This window comes from Pan troglodytes, chromosome 4 (assembly GCF_028858775.2).
Source record: "Pan troglodytes isolate AG18354 chromosome 4, NHGRI_mPanTro3-v2.0_pri, whole genome shotgun sequence".
Taxonomy (NCBI): domain Eukaryota; kingdom Metazoa; phylum Chordata; class Mammalia; order Primates; family Hominidae; genus Pan; species Pan troglodytes.
In genome coordinates, this window is record NC_072402.2 from 114,117,171 (window position 1) to 114,133,327 (window position 16,157).

General features: G+C 44.6%; 1 protein-coding gene across 5 annotated transcripts in view; it reads left to right on the forward strand.

Moving 5' to 3' along the window:
• The window catches only part of LOC107974820 (BEN domain-containing protein 2-like), a 203,556-nt gene that overhangs the window by 111,346 nt on the left and 76,053 nt on the right, over positions 1 to 16,157 (forward strand). For all 5 annotated transcript variants that reach the window (XR_010157311.1, XR_010157312.1, XM_063811467.1 and 2 more), the window contains one exon: positions 3,281 to 3,398. Coding sequence is in view for 3 of the 5 variants with exons in the window: in XM_063811467.1 (XP_063667537.1) it covers positions 3,281 to 3,398 (118 nt within the window). In the remaining 2 variants the exon portion in view is untranslated. The remainder of the gene's footprint in view (positions 1 to 3,280; positions 3,399 to 16,157) is intronic.

Genomic DNA, 16,157 nt, shown 5'->3' on the forward strand with positions numbered 1-16,157 from the left:
ATCATGCCACTGAACTCCAGCCTGGGCAACAGAGCAAGACTCTGTCTCAAAAAAAAAAAAAATCATATGTTGAAGTCCTGACTCCACTGCACCCCCCAATCCCACTGCCAGTTACCTCAGAATATGACTGTATTTGGAGATGGGGCCTTTAAAGAGGTAACTGAGTTAAAATGAGGTCATCAGGGTAGGCCCTAATCTAATGTGATTGGTGTCCTTATAAGAAGAGGGGATTAGGACACAGATACACATGGGGGAAGGCCGTATGAAGGCATAGGGAGAAGATGGCCATTACAAGTCAAGGAGGAAGCCTTACAAGAAACCAACCCTGCTGAAACCTTGATCTCAGACTTCTGGCCACCAAAATAGTGAGAGAAAAAAATTCTGCTGTGTAAGCCACTCAGTCTGTGGTACTTTGTTATGGCAGCCCTAGCAAATGAATATAGCACCCAAAGATGAACCTGCCTCATGTCGAGTTTTTTTCTGTCTGCTCAGCTGCCTGGGCTGCAAACTTGTGACTGATACAGACAGCCCATGAGCTTCTAAGACAGGAAGACAGGTGAGCAGACCACCCAGGTGTTCAGCCCTCCCTACAACCATAGCTGGAGGCACTGGCTGCAGTGGGGAGTCTTCCCATCACCCTTGCTGTGGTGGGACGTCAGCCAGTAGCTCCTTTCTTCTCCATTAGCCCCTGGAGGACGGCTGCAGTCTCCACACCTGCTGTTTACTTCATTTTTCCCTTCTGAGTTGGCAGCAGGAATACAAGGACTCCCCTGGCTTCTCAGCAACTGAGATGCAGCCATTTTTGCTTTGAAAGTCAGAAACCTGGGAGATGCAAGAACTATCACCTTTTTGATGGAATAGGCCCAAAAGAGCAGGTGGCAAGGAGGCCAAGTGCCAAGAGAAAGCTTAGTTGTCATCTGAGGCCTTGAAACTTTTAAAGTGATTCAGCAAAGCTGTGTACACAAAACTTTATCAATTATGCATCATAAATAGGTCATTTAAATGCACAGTGTGCTAATTGAATATCATTTTAATTCATAGTAATAGAGAATAATTATAGACCCCACCCCCATTTCTTTTCAGAATGCAAAGATGAGCAGAATAAACTGCCCTTGAGAGGCCTTGCAATTGGGGGGAAATCCCCAGCAAATAAAGAAATGTGGGTCAGTGGAGAGGTGAGGAATGCTTGGGCTTTTGTCCATCTCTGTTCCTGCCTTTCTCTGCCTGTCCTGTGATTGCAGAAATCTGGTGCAGCAAAGCTTCGTTTCTTCTCTCTGTTGAGTTTTTTAGTTCAAGGAAGGGCCAGTGGGTTTGGCTCCCAATAGTGTGTGGCCTCTCTCACCAACATTGGCCACAGAAGGGCACACTTAGGCATGCAATGTGTGTGCCCAGCACCGCCCTCCACAGAGTCTCCACCTTCACCTCTGTAACCCAGGGCCATCTGGAACCCATAGCCTGGGACGGTGTTGGAATGGTCCTCATATAAACCACTTGCCAGGTGTCTTGTTATAGTGAAAGAAAGCTGTTTAATAAGAAATAGATGGCAGAGAAATTCGGTTTTTAATGAGAACTGAGATGCTTACAGATATTCATTTATAGTGGTTATCTCTGGGAGGGGAAATTACTGGTAATTTTTCAGTTTTCTTTCCTCTTCTTAGTATCAGCATATATTCATTTTCTAACAATAATAAAATAAACAAAGCACATAGATGTTTCCTTTCTTGAATCAGATGCCCTGCACTGTGGCTGTAGTCCATCATCCAAACTGCATGGAGTCCCGGATGGTGTCCAAGTCATGTGACCTCCCAAAGCCCATCACTTGCAGTCCCGTTGCCAAATGGGCCTGTGAGTTGGAGAGAGCATCCGTAGGAGGGAAAACTCAAAATGTAACCTCTGGCAAGGGAAAGGTCCCTGGGCAGAGCAGGCTGGGAAGTAAAGCCTTGGCCGCCTGTTGCAGCTCAACTTTCTCTGCCCTTGTCTGACCCTGTCTCCATCTGTGAGGTCTACTCCTTATGGCTGGTTTCCCCAGCAGTGTAGCAAAATGTTCCTGTCTGTAAGGCCTGGAGGGGCAGGGCTGAAAGGAGTATGGCTGCCTGTAAAAACCACAGCTGAGCCTCTGGCCTTCCCTCCATCTCCATCCCCAACCCCTTCATGGCTGCCGCCCACTCTCCTTCCTCCTCCTGCTGGCTTGTACATTGGAAGGAGGAAGGGAAGGGAACAAGGGAATGAACAGTCAGTATTTGTCAGCTGTGAGCCAAGTGCTCTACATAAAATAAACTGTCTGAATTGTCACAAGAATTCTGGCAGATTGGTGTAGCAATCTACTTCTAAAAATGAGGAAACTAAGAAAGACATAAGATCTAAGTCAATGTATATCATGTAGCGAAGAAATGAGATAGTGAAGATTTGAATCCAGGTCTTCTGACTTTAATATTCAGGCTCATGTCTTGACTTCTGGTGCATCCTTTAGGGTTACAGTTAGTTCTAAGACTCTAAGTCTGTGATTTTTCTGAAATTTAGTTTTATGGTCTGAGAGTCCCTTTTGCCTGGCTTTGAGATAGACATCAATAAAGAGACATTGATATATAGTCTACAGAGAATTATTGTGTAAGAGTAACTGGAAGGTGCCCAAACCAGAGCTAGAGAATTGGAGATAAAGCAGGTTGTGCAGCTTTAACGGCTCTTTCCCTCCCTAGATGAGGCCACCAAGAGAGTGGAGAGAGTGTTGTCTTTCCTCCACCAGCCCCCTCCTCTGGCCCCCTCCCCACTATGGCACCTAGTAATGCTACTTCCTTTAGTAGAAGTTTAAATGGTGTTGAACCGCACTCAAAATAAAGCTGTGAACAGATTAGCCTTTTATTTTATGCCCTACTGTGAGGTCTACCCATGAAGTGTGTATTAAATCACATAAAACTTGTATCACCACTGTGGCACACTTATAATATACCTAATTGTTCTTTTAGCATAGTTTGGGAAGTTAGTGTGAGCCTAACTGCCTGGTCACCATTCTTACAAAGCCAACTATAACTTTCTGGGTCCAGCCAGTCAGGGGTGAGAGGTGAAAGCAAGGAAAGCAAAACCGGATACTCTGAAGAAATCTGGTCCAGAGAAGCAGACCTCATTGAAGACCTTAGAGTGATAAGCAGGAGCAGAATTTACCAAATTTCCTTTCTTTCTTTATCATCTTTATGATTTTTGTTATTACAGTAGGTCACTGAGCTGTTATTTATTTAATATTTTAATTTAGATGGACCCACTTTTTTTTTTTTTCTTGAGACAGGGTCTCACTCTGTCACCCAGGCTGGAGCGCAGAGGCATGATCATGGCTCACTGCAGCCTCGACTTCCCAGGACCAAGAGATACTCCCACCTCAGTCTCCCAAGTAGCTGGGACCACAGGTATGTGCTACCGTGCCAAGCTAATTTTTAAATTTTTATAGAGGCAGAGTCTCCGTATGTTGCCCAGGCTGATCTCAAATTCTTGAGCTCAAGCAATGCTCCCACCTTAGCCTCCCAAAGTGTTGGGAACACAGGGGTGAGCCACAGCTCCTGGCCTGATAGACTCACTTTTAAAGTATTTTGGTTTCATCTTTAGCAATATTATTCATGAAATTACTTATTAGTTATATGTTTTTCTAAAACACTCTGACATTGGGATATTGGGACATGACATTGGGACATTGACATTGGGACATGACAATAAAAAATGTTTGTGTAGCACTAAAAAATCATCTGAAGTGCCACACTTTGGTAATCAATGCCAAAGGGGACCAAGAACTCTTTCTTCAACTATAGGGAACCCTCTGTACTCAGGGCTCTGAGAACTGGAAGCCCTCAGCTGCTGCCCTGTCACCTTCTCACCACCCTCCCTCTCGGCCATGGGTGAGGACAGTGCAGGCACCTGCACTGAACTATACCTGACCAGCTCCCACCCTCTATATAGGAACTGCTTTTCCTGAAAATAAAAGCTAGCTTGATTATAACTTTACCTACAGTAGCTATATTTTCAGAATCCCAAATCAAGATACACGTTTTGGTCACAGGAAAGAATATTTAAAAGTGAGACAGTCCCAGAAAACATGGGGGAGTGAAGCGGTTGTCCTCAAGTGGCTTGTGAGTGGAAACTCTTCTCCTGCCCCATCATGGGCTTTGTTCTTAGGGGAAAACTGGATCCACCTGGAGACAGTTTGTGCTGTTCGATGCTTGCTGGGTTTTTATGGGCTGGCTATCAAGTGGCTGGGCATTTTCCAAAACTTGAATTCCTTGTTTCTTACTACTTGTTGGCCTTGACACCTGAGGCTCTTTCACAAGCATGCACTACTGTGGTCAAAACTAACTGGAGAGAAAGAGAGAGAGAGATTGAGGGAGACAGAAAGAGGAGAGAAGAAGAGAGAGAGGAGCTGGGTTGATGCATTAGGCTCAGTAATGGGAGGGATGATAACAGGGGTGGTCCGGAGTTGCCTACCAGTGCCGTTTTCTATCTCCAAGAAGTCTGTGAGGTGGCTGGAAGAAAAAACTAAAGAGCGCCTACTGGGGTGGGAGTCTTTGTTATACTTATGCAAAGAATGGAACTATTTACCATGCGCTTTTCCTGCCACAGTCACCTCAGGACATTTTCTTTGTCTATGTTTGTCACTTAAGACTCTTGGCTGCAAATGCCAAAAAAAAGCCAGCTCAAATTGTCTTCAGCCAAAACAGAATTATATTGATTCATGTACGCTGCAATGCACAAGGGGTAGGGTGGCTGAGGCCAAGACAATGTCCTCAAGACTTATTTTCTTTCCATTTATCAGTGAGTTGGCTTCCGTCTTGACTTTATGTATTTATTTAGAGATAGGGTCTTCCTCTGTGGCCCAGGCTGGTGCGCTGTGATGCAATCATAACTCACTGCAGCCTCCAGCTCCTGAGCTCAGGTGATCCTATCCTCCCACTTCAGCACCGCTGAGTAGCTGGGACTACAGGTGCATACCACTATGCCTGGCTAATTTTTAAAGTTTTTGTAGAGACAGGATTTCACCATGTTACCCAGGCTGGTTCCAAACTCCTGGCCTCAAGTGATCCTCCAGCCTTGACTTCTCAAAGTGTTGGGATTACAGGCATGAGCCACTGTGCTGGCCTTCTGTCTTGACTTTATATGGTGGTGATAGCACCTACATTGTTTTTGGTCTCCAAGATTTATTCAGCTCCAATCCACCTTTCTTAAGCATTTTTTTGTTTTTAGAAGATCCAGTGTAGCGAGAAGGTCAAAGACCATTTCCACCAAGTTCAGGGATAGCTCTCCATAGCAAAAGAGGAAGGCTCCTGGAGGGCCATGACCAAGCACTGAACCTGGTTCACAAAGATCCCTTTGGTGGTGTTTGCACCTTGATGTGCAAAACAATTTATGAATTGCCATCACCAAATGAGACTGGGCATACCACGTTTCTGCTCAGCTTATAAAATATACAATACAAATATGGTGAAAATATTTCTTGAAAGACAACACAACAGCGCTTTGCCATGATTGAGACTTTTGGATACTCCCTCTGGGCCAGACATACCTTGGCCGATGATGTCCTGGCATATGCAGGTGCCGGTGAATTTGTCTTCCACTCCCCTAGCCCCTGCCCCATTCTTCAGGACATCTCTTTGTTAGGCTTCTCCTTTCTAGCCAACTCTCCTAAATTGTTTTCATTTTAGACTTTCTACTTTTGTCCCTTAATTTATTTGACTACATAACCCAAACATACAGGCCAAGTAGGAAACCAGAGGGACTTGGTTTAGAATTTCCTGACAAAGAATATGGAATAATTCAAATTTACTGCTAGACACTGACATTTGTTTTCGTATAGAACCTTTAAAATAAAATCAATATTCTTCATGTATCTGTCTGGAGGAAGGGTCCCAGACAACCTCACAGGTCACCTTTAGTCCTGAGGCTTGACAAACTACAGCATTCTGTCCTGGGCTCCTCCTTCTCCATCCTTCCCTCTCCTAATGGGCTCCTCTGATCTCTGCAACCACCTCCTCTGCCCTGAATGCAGGCCAGCTGCTGACTTGGCTCAGAGAGTCATGGTTTTGCTGCCTGTTTACCTTGGAATAATGTAAAATAAAGCTGATTTGACTTTCTCTGGTTTACCAAGAGCTTTTACATTTTATGCACTCTGTCTCATTAGAGATAGCATCTATCCCATTAGATTGCCATAATATTTCCATGAGGAATGCTGAGAATAAGAGTGTTCTGGTTATAATTGCATAACATCCCCAAAACACAGTGCCTGAAAACACCAACGATCATTTACTTACCTCATGGGTTTGCAGATTGGGAAGTGCTCCATGAGGAAGCTCATCTCTGTTCCATGAAGGATAAGCTGAGACAATTTGACTGAGGGCTGGAAGCTGAGCTTCCGAGATGGTTCCCTCACCGGTCTGGCAAGGTGGTGCTGGCCATCCAGCTGGGCTTCTCTGGGGGCTACTTGGGTATCCTTACAGCATGGTAATTGGGTCCCTCGAGCAGGCATTTCTAGAGATGTCATGTGAAAATTTGTGGTTTTAAAGACCTAGATCTGGACACTGGCATAGCAGCATTTGTGCCATGTTCTAATGGTCCTGCTGTCACAAAGCCCAGATGCAAGGGGACGGCACGAAGACCTATACGTCTGAATGGGAAGTGTGCCAGAGAATTTGGGAGCCACATTTTAAAATTGCCAAATTGACCAGAGGGAATTGAAGCTTCAAGTAGTTTAGTGACTTGCCTGTAATCGCTTGAGTGGACCCTTTCGAGATGCCCACCCACTTCATTGCCAACTTCTCTGAGATTTGCTGTTTACCCATAGGTGGCCCTGAAGTCCTTTTTATTCTCTGGAACTGGGCATCACATAGGCATTTCCATGTTCTGTGTGAATGGTGCCCCCGACGTTTTACAGTGTTGCCAGCCTGAGAGTCTGACTGTGACTGGCTCCCAGGAATTTGGAATTGGGATGCAGAGAGGCTGGCACTGCAATTGGCTACGGTTAACATTCCTTGAGCTCTGTTTCAAGGTCAGGGGATCTAGGGCCCAGAGCAGGTGGCACCACTGATACCTGTTCAACATGAAGGACATTATTTCTTTTCTCTGGGCCTTAGCCTCCTGTATATGAGGAGGTAAATGATGCTAATAGTCTGTTCTCATGATTCAGTGCAGGTCAGGAATATACAAAATTGGCCTCCTAAAGCATTGTCAACATCTTGTCTCCTGATATTTTGATTCCTGTCCTGGCATTGCCAGAGGACTGAGGAGGGGTAAGAGGTAGTTTATTTTGTGATTGATTCAACAATGTGAGGCCATAGCCTCTCGATTTCAGAGTTGAAGGCTGAGGCTGAGCTCCTAGGTGCTGAGAGCCCCGGGCAATGGACAGCTCCAGTGGGGCCTGCCTTACCTGGCAGGGCTCCTGTGTGGGCCCAAGGAGATCATGGCTGGAAAGGAACTTATCAATAGTGAGGTACTTCATGACATGGCTTTTGGTATCATTGCTATATCCCAGTGGTTCTCAACTGTGGTGAATTTTCCCCCATGGGACAATTGGCAATGTCTGGAGACATTTTTGGTTGTCACAAGGTGAGTGAGAGGGTGCTACTGGCATCTTGTTGGTAGAGGACAGGGATGTTGCCAAACATCCTACAACGCACTATACAGCCCCCCTTAAATAAAGAATTACCTAACCCAAAATATCAACAATGCTGAGATTGGCAACCCCTGCTATATCTGAATACCCAAAGGGAAATTTTGAACCTTACAATCTGTATTGAATCAAAGTTAGATTACAGCTGGAGTTTTCAATACTAGGCTTTCTAGTTTTCAATACCGTACATAACCTTTCTAGGTTATGGATTTTGTAATCCAGAGATGACAGCTGAAATCCTTGCATTTTGAGTTAATGTCATGAGATTAATTTGGATGTTCACGTTCATACCTCCTTGCCCAAGAGTTCACAAACTTCCAAGATTTTGCAAACTTCCATGTCTGAGTTTCTGGTCATGGTGTGGTGTCTCTGTTATATCCCACATCCACTCAGATGTGAAACTTACCTTTTATCTCAATATCCATTCAAGTGTGAGTATTTTCCTTTATGTGCCTGGGCTCACACATACCCCATCCACACTGGACAATGTGTGTGTGTACAGTACTGTGTTTGTGTGTATATATCAGAAGGAACTGGGATGGAGTTGGAGATTTATAACGCACCAGTATATCTGTTCTTAAGTTTTTTTACCTGCTGCATTAACGAGCCTGCATGGAACCAAAAGAGTGGCATCAGTGAGTGTGTAGAGTAGAGAGAGAGTGGATATAAGAATAGGTAGCTATGAAAAAAATGACATTTGAAAAATGGAGTGTTCTGCAAATATAAACAAATTAAAGAAAGTATTTTTCAAACTTTTTTTGAGCATAACTCTCAGGAAAAAACAATCTGATATCTTATCCCTCTATACACATCAATACAAATAATTTAAACAAAAGTTTCATGGAATAAAACCCCCTTATTACATGCAATGCTCTTGGATATTTTCTTTCCTTTTCTATTTTATTTTGTAAGAATGCAGCAGCTGACTAAACTAACCAGTGGCTCTGACCTCCAGTTTGAAAATATGGCCTAGGGTTATATATGTGGGTAAGAGCCTGGGTCCCAGGGTGGGTGAGTATGGTGAAGACTAAGGCTGCTGGCACTGAGAATATTGGGAACTGCAAGACTCCAGTACTCCATGACCATTCACTGTGGCATCAGGTTCTCGGGGTGTTGATGGGACCTGTGGATCAGGGAACATTTGGAATCTATGAGCCTAAATCATCAGTGAACATAGGGGAGTCATCCGGAGGTCAATGGATGGCTAAAAGGAGAAGGGAGAAAGAGCAGGTTGGAATAAGCCTCAGAGGTTGTGGTTTTCTCTGAATATAGAAGTATTCGTGGTTAGAAGAATCCTGATCATCCTTCCAGGCCCAATCACTCATGGCACAAAGCACAGCACAGCTGCTCAGCACAGGTGGAAAATCCTTGTTGATGAATTTATTCTTTTGACAAATATTTATTCAGCACCAACTAACTTAATATCTGATCCTTACACTTCTGTGTCCTGTTTTGTTTTTCCTAACAGGATCCTATTCAATCTAAAACTTGATGCTAAGGAACTCACAACTACACCTGGGCACTGTCTGACAACATTATCTTCTTTGTCTCATACCTGCATTCTATATTAACACATAATAAGTCAAATGCAGGAAAGCAATTTAAAAATGGAAACACCCAAATTTATTATATGGATCTTGAAAATGGCTCCTGATCCTATCATAACACAGATTCTTAGGATAGAATAGTATAAATCATACAGTCCAAGACTGGTTTAAATGACCGAAAGAGCTCTGGGAATAAGCGAGCAGTGGATTCCCAGTCTAATGATGAAGAACTCACGTCACTGGACTCCAATTATTCCTTCAAGCATAATGTCTGCGTCAGGTCCATTTAAAAAAAGGCTGCATTTAAAATGATCACAGTTTATTTACCTTTTTCCTGGCTCAATATTCATCTATAGCTCTGAAAGAGACAGAAACGACTCCAGGCTTTGCTCTCTTGGGCTCTAATCTGGTGGCATAATCTGGAGTATGTTAGACCTGGCACAAATCCTGGCTCAGTCACTCACCAGCTTTCCCATGTGATGGGAAATCTACAATTCCCATTTACAATATTGAGCTTTTGTGAAAAAAACATTTGAGCCTGACACACATAGTAGAGTATCTGGTACAAAGCAGGTATCTAAAAATACTATTTCTTTTGCCATCTTTCCCTTTCTCCTCTGTCCCTATGGTAGGTGGTAGTGTTATTCTCAATTCTTCACCCCTCTCTGTGTACCATTTACCATGTAACTTTGAAGTTCTTTTAACCAGAGACAGAATATATTTTTCTGCCTTACTGATATTGGAGTTGGCATCTTGATTTGTTTTGGGCTTGGCCATGTGTCTTGCTTCAGTCATTGAGATATTGGCAGATATGACACAAGTAGAGGCTTGAAATGTGTTTTTATGGGTGAGCTCATTCTCTTGCACTCCCACTTTTCACCATGAGAACAACACACTTGAAGACACTTCTGGTTCACAGAGAAGGAGAGACATGTGTGGGAGACCTGGACCCAGCCCACAGCTTGAGTCAAGTGCAGCTGAACCTAGCCCAGATCAGCTGAACCCCAGATGATCTGCAGATGCATAAGAGAGAAATAAGTGCTTGCTGTATGTCTCTGAGTTTATGTAGCATTATTATAGCAATAGCTAACAGATAACTACATTATAGCTTCCACACTCCTTAATAAATGCTGCATATCTTAAATAGCAGAGAAAGTGACTGTTCCAGGGAAGTGGTAGAACAAAGTGAATCACTGGTGCATAGAAGGGGCTAGAGCTTTATTCTTTTGCTCTGCCCTAAAAACATTTTGTGGTGTCATGTACTGAAACTTCTCCTCCATCTTTGTTTGTATGTAGGGAATATGTTATTAGAATGAAACTGTTTGGACATGGCACTATTTCCTTTGAGACAGTAATTCCATAACTATTGTTTCTCTAAGAGTAAGGCCAAGCTGTTGTTAATAGATAAAACAAGCGCACGTTGTGCAAAATCAGATTGTATTGACTTTGGAAGAAAAGAAATTCTTATTGGCTGTTTACTCTTAGGTAAGGTGGCCTGATCTATCAATAGTGGGGAAACTAAAGTGGATCCCTCTATGCATGAGACAGAGCCTATCTTTCTCCACTTTGCAGCCAGCAAAGGAAAGCAGAGGACAAGGGGTATCACTGGGCACCACTCTAGGAAACTTCATTCACTTTTGCCCTACAGGCTTGTCTCCCATGGGAAGGGTTGTATCCAAACAGATAGGGGCAAGAAACTGGAAGAAGCAGAGCATAGAGAGGGGCTACAAAAGAAGGGGGATGGAGCAGAGTCCTAGAGATGACCTGGAGACAGAGTCAGGGACCCTGTGTCAGACCGGGCAGTCAAAGCGCTGTGCGTCAGTGCGGAGCTGAAGGGGTGAGTAAGGATGAGAGTTCAGCTGGAGCTCCACTTACCAAGCCAGGTGTCAGGCTCATAGAGCAGTGGAGCACCATCTAGAAGGGGAGATTTCTTTATTTTTCTAATTCTCACAGAGGCACACCATGAACTAACAGCTGCTCTGGGCAAGAACAAAGCACCGTATGTGTGGGACATCCTCAGAAGGTCCAAACTCTGGCTTTGTTCTCCTACCCCCAACCTTGCATGGGGCAAGGAAAAACATTAGTTCAATAAAACCTTGTCTTTGGGCTCATCTACTGTGTCTGCCTTAGGATACCTTCAGTCCAACATCCTGCTGAGTTCAGAGTGGGTGCATTCTGGGTGGTGGTTCTTCCAAAGAGGAAGCACCTGTTTCCTGATCACCTGGCAGCAGCATCCAGCCCTTTCCCTTTGGACTGCTAGAAGGAGTCCATTACAGACCAGAGACGATTTCCCAAGCTCGAGGGACCATAAAGTGTATTTCTTTGCTGGCTCTGGATCCCCCTTAGGTAATGAGGGACATCCCCCTGTCAGACCGAAAGAAGGAGGGTCCTGACACACCCAGGTTACAAGTCTATTCTATTTCAAAAGTAAAAATTTTTAATTTTTGGTTTTGTTTAGAGAACACCCATCTCTGGGTTTCCTAGTTTTATTTCTTTCCTCTATTTGTGTTACATTTGGAGAGAGATCCAAGTTTTGTGGGGCCCAACGCTTACACAGTTTGAGGGTCTGCTTGATGAAAAACAGAAAATAACAATACGACATTAGGTATAGAATTGAATCTTTATAAACTATGAGGCTGGAAAGGGGCGGGTGCAAGTACAGGCCTTGAAGCTTGAGCCTTATCAGCCTCCTGGTATGTCTGTGTCTGACCACATTTGATTCCATTTCTCTCCCCTTTGTGTAGGAGGGTGATAGCCAGGAGCCAGAGCCTTGCTCTGAGGGGAGAGGGAGGAACCCTTCTCCTGGGCTCTCTAGTTTGTTCTCTACTGTGCAGTTGGGGCAGAGTGTCCTGTGGATGGAGCAGGCAGCTCTGCTCTTCAGCGTCACCTTGGGGAGGGTGACTGGGGAAGGCTTGGCCAGGCAGCTTGGCAGAGTCATCCTCTTGACCATGAGATGAGTGAGATACTCATGCAGAGGCCTTGGCACATGTCAAATGTTTCCCTCAGCCCTTTGATTGACCCCTCAGTGGAGTGTATTCGTAAAACTACAGGGAGACTCTGTGTATTAGTCCATTCCTGCACTGCTGTAAAGAAATGCCTGAGACTGGGTAATTTATAAAGAGGTTTAAATTGGCTCATGGTTCTGCATGCTGTACAAGAAGCATGATGCTGGCATCTGCTTGGTTTCTGGGGAGGCCTCAGGAAACTTTCAATCATGGTGGAAGGTGAGGGGGAAGTAGGCACGTCTTAAATGGCTAGAGCAGAAGGAGGGAAGGGGGTGGTGGGGGAAGTAGGCACGTCTTAAATGTCTAGAGCAGAAGGAGGGAAGGGGGTGGTGGGGGAAGTAGGCACGTCTTAAATGTCTAGAGCAGAAGGAGGGAAGGGGGTGGTGGGGGAAGTGGCACACACTTTCAAACAACCAGATCTCATGAGAACTCCCTATTGCAATGACAGCACCAAGAGGGGATTGTGTTAAACCATGAGAAACCTTCCCCATGATCCAATCACCTCCCACCAGGCCCCACCTCCAGCACTGAGGATTACATTTCAACATGAGATTTGGGTGGGGACACAGATCCAAACCATATCACGCTGAGATCTGCCAGAAGTGTCTACTGCTGTTTTTTGTTTTCTCAGAGAGCACTTGAAACCTCCCCAAAGGCCATTTTGTCTAAAATAGTCTCTCCCAAGGCTTCCTTTTCTTAAGATGGGCCACACTTTACCATCCTTTCAGGTTAAGAAATGGTAGTACGTTTTTTTGTTGTTGTTGTTTTGTTTTTCTTTTTGTTTTTTTGTTCTGTTTTGTGCTGCTAACAAATATAAGGGAAAATAAGAAGGGAAGGTACTTCATCGGATGGTTGTTCACGCCTTCGAAAGGTCAAAAAAGGAAGCAGGCCAGGTGTGGAAAGCTATATGCCCAGAATTAGTGCACAGCTTTTTCCAGAAGCCTTATTTTATATAAATTGGTTATCTTTTTGCCATTCTCCCAAGAAGGCCCTTATTGGCCTGGCTGCGGTCTAGTGTCCCAGGGTTTGTGACAGACCAGGGCAACCCAACGGATAGTCCCATCAAGGTGGCATAAAATGGTGGAGCCAGGGTTCTGCCAAGGGAATGTGAGGGCTTACAAAGCACGAGGAAGAGGCACAGGGGGCACACACTACCTGCATACTCTAGGAGCAGAAGCATCTTCTTGTGCAGTCCACCATCAGGGATGACTTTCTTGCAGCAGCACCACCTCATCATTAGCTTAATTAACAGATCACAGGAAGTGAGGAGATGGGACTCAGGGCAGTTTGCTGGAAGGGTGGACATCAGGAAGAGTCTGGAACATGGGAAGTGGGTGGTAAAAGGCAAATCTGGGTGGAGGATCCAAGAGGAGGAGAAGAATCTTAACCACAGAGAGGTATAGAGAGTATGAGAAGTTGGTACCAAGTGAGATGGGGAGGTTACAGGGAGGATAATGGGCCCCAATCACAAAATGTGCTGAGTTCCTCAGTTTGTCTAGGGAGAGCTCTCACTTTCATCCTGGGATTTTCCCTATTAACAAAGCATTATTGTTTTAAGGTAGTCATTTTCTTAACTTCATCCAGCCATCCCAGTCCAAATGGGGTCAGAGAATAAAGGAGCCAAGGCCCAAGGAGAAAGCAATTTTATCTTTATCAGCTGAGTTTAGAGCTCCGAAGACTATCTCTCCAAGGGATTCTGGGAGATCTGAGGTGTTGCATGGCCAGAGGCGAAGCTGGCCTGAGAGATATTTGTAGAGAAGTCATAAAAGCCATGAGACACTATGAAAGATTGGTTCTCAGGAAGAGCAGAGGGAAAATCAATCTTGTCTGGCTTTTAAAAATGCAAACAAATGTATGATATCATGCAGCCCTGTGGGAGGACTTACTATATCAAGCTGTGGGTCACAATTAATGCTCAGGATCTGCACACAGAGGTCTTGATAGTCATAAAATGAAAGTGTCATGGCTGGATTGCAGCCCGCTCCTACTTCAGGGTTTCTGGCATCATAAATCACTTGTATGTTCAAACTTTGGAAATATTTCCTTTCTCACTAGATCCTTTAGGCTTAGAACACATATAATGAGCAAACTTTCACAATGGCAGGTCCAGTGAAGGACCATAAGCTTGGTCTGGGAGGCTGCTGAGGCTGGTCCTTGAGGAGAGGGATATTTGGTTATTGTCAGAAACTGAGCAGGGGTCAGTGGCACCATCTTTCTTCCTGCACAGAGCTGGAAGAGCAGAGCTGCAGCTTCTTGCCCCCTCCTTTCCTCCCTATACTCCTCCCTAGATTTAGAATAGGTATATTTCTTGTCTACACTGGAACCCACTGTCCTGCAGCCACTGTCCTTGGTCCTCAATCCGTCCTGGGCTCCTGTCCCTCACTCGACTGTGCTGCCCTTGGCTTTTTATTCCACTAGAAAACCACTTTGATCATTTTGCACTAATAGGAGCTGGCTACTTTATGTTCTTTTAACTACAGAGAAAAGCAGAAAGTACCTGTGTGTCCTTCACCATGGAATGTATTTTTAGATGACTCACAAATGTGTCTTTTCTTTTTTCCTTCCAAAACTCCTAGATTTATTCTTGGAAGCAGCCCCCTGCTGCTGACTTTACTTCTCTTCTTGGCTGTGTCTAAGGAGGAGCGCTGAGCCAAAGTCCCTCGTTATCTGTTTTATTATGAGAAGGGACATACAGTTCTGCTTTGCAAAAGAACACTGAGCTTGTATGAAATGCCCTTGTTTCAGCTCTGGGTTGCTCCAGGTGAGATGTGTTGACCAATTCTAGCCCCTTCATAAGCCTCATGGGTATAAATTTGAGGATCTTAAGCAAATGCACAAAACCCAGGATCTGAATTCAGCACTCCCTACTTAAAAACCTCTGATGGTTCCCACACCAAAGGCCAGATTCTTTAGCCTTACATAAAAGGTTCTTCACAATTTAATGGCAGCCAAGTTTTCATGTCTCCACTTGTTTCACCATGACCATGCACTCTATGCTTCATGCACACCACCTCATTCCTTTTCCCTAAAACTGACAGACCGGCTGGGGTGGCTCAAGCCTGTAATCCCAGCAGCACTTTGGGAGGCCAAGGCAGGTGGATCACGAAGTCAGGAGATCGAGACCATCCTGGCCAACATGGTGAAACTCCATCTCTACTAAAAGTACAAAAAATTAGCCAGACATGGTGGTGGGTGCCTGTAATCTCAGCTGCTCATAAGGCTGAGGCAGGAAAAATCACTTGAACCTGGGAGACGGAGGTTGCAGTGAGGCAAGATCGCACCACTGCACTCCAGCCTGGTGACAGAGTGAGACTCTGTCGAAAACAAAACAAAAAACAAACAAACAAACAAAAACCTGGCTACCCAGTTATGTGCTTTCTTTGCTTGTGGGAGGTGCGTGTCTTCAGCTGGGAGTGCCCATCTTCCTCCACCCTGGTCTCCTATGTATTGGTATCCCTCCCAAGTAAAGTTCCTGCCTCCCTTCTGTACTCCAATGCCCAGTGTTCATCTCTGTGCTGGGATCTTATCAAGGTCCATTTCAATTATTTGTTCACATCTGTCTTCCTCACTTGACTTATGAGTTCCCTGAAGGAGGGCATTAGGTTCTTATTCTCACTTTTAAATCTTTAGCACCAAGTCTGGCTGGAGCCAGTGCCCAGTAAATATTTGATGAGTAAAATAAACAGTTCTACAAGGGCAACGTTCCCTTGGACAACTGAAAATTAGCAATTTTGTAATGGGCACAGGTCCCTTCAGAGGCTGGATGTTCAGGGATATTCTCTTCTCTTTGCCTGGCTCTCTGCTGGCAAAAGGGGCCAGAGTCCTTCAGAGGCTGTTAATGCCTCTCTTGATGATCTGCTTCCTGTTGCTAGCTAAAGACAACTACATGCCATTTTGTTTGCTTTCTTCCTTTCTTTTCTTCTTGGACAGAAGGTTCAGAGCTAAGCCAATGCTTTCTAGTATTAT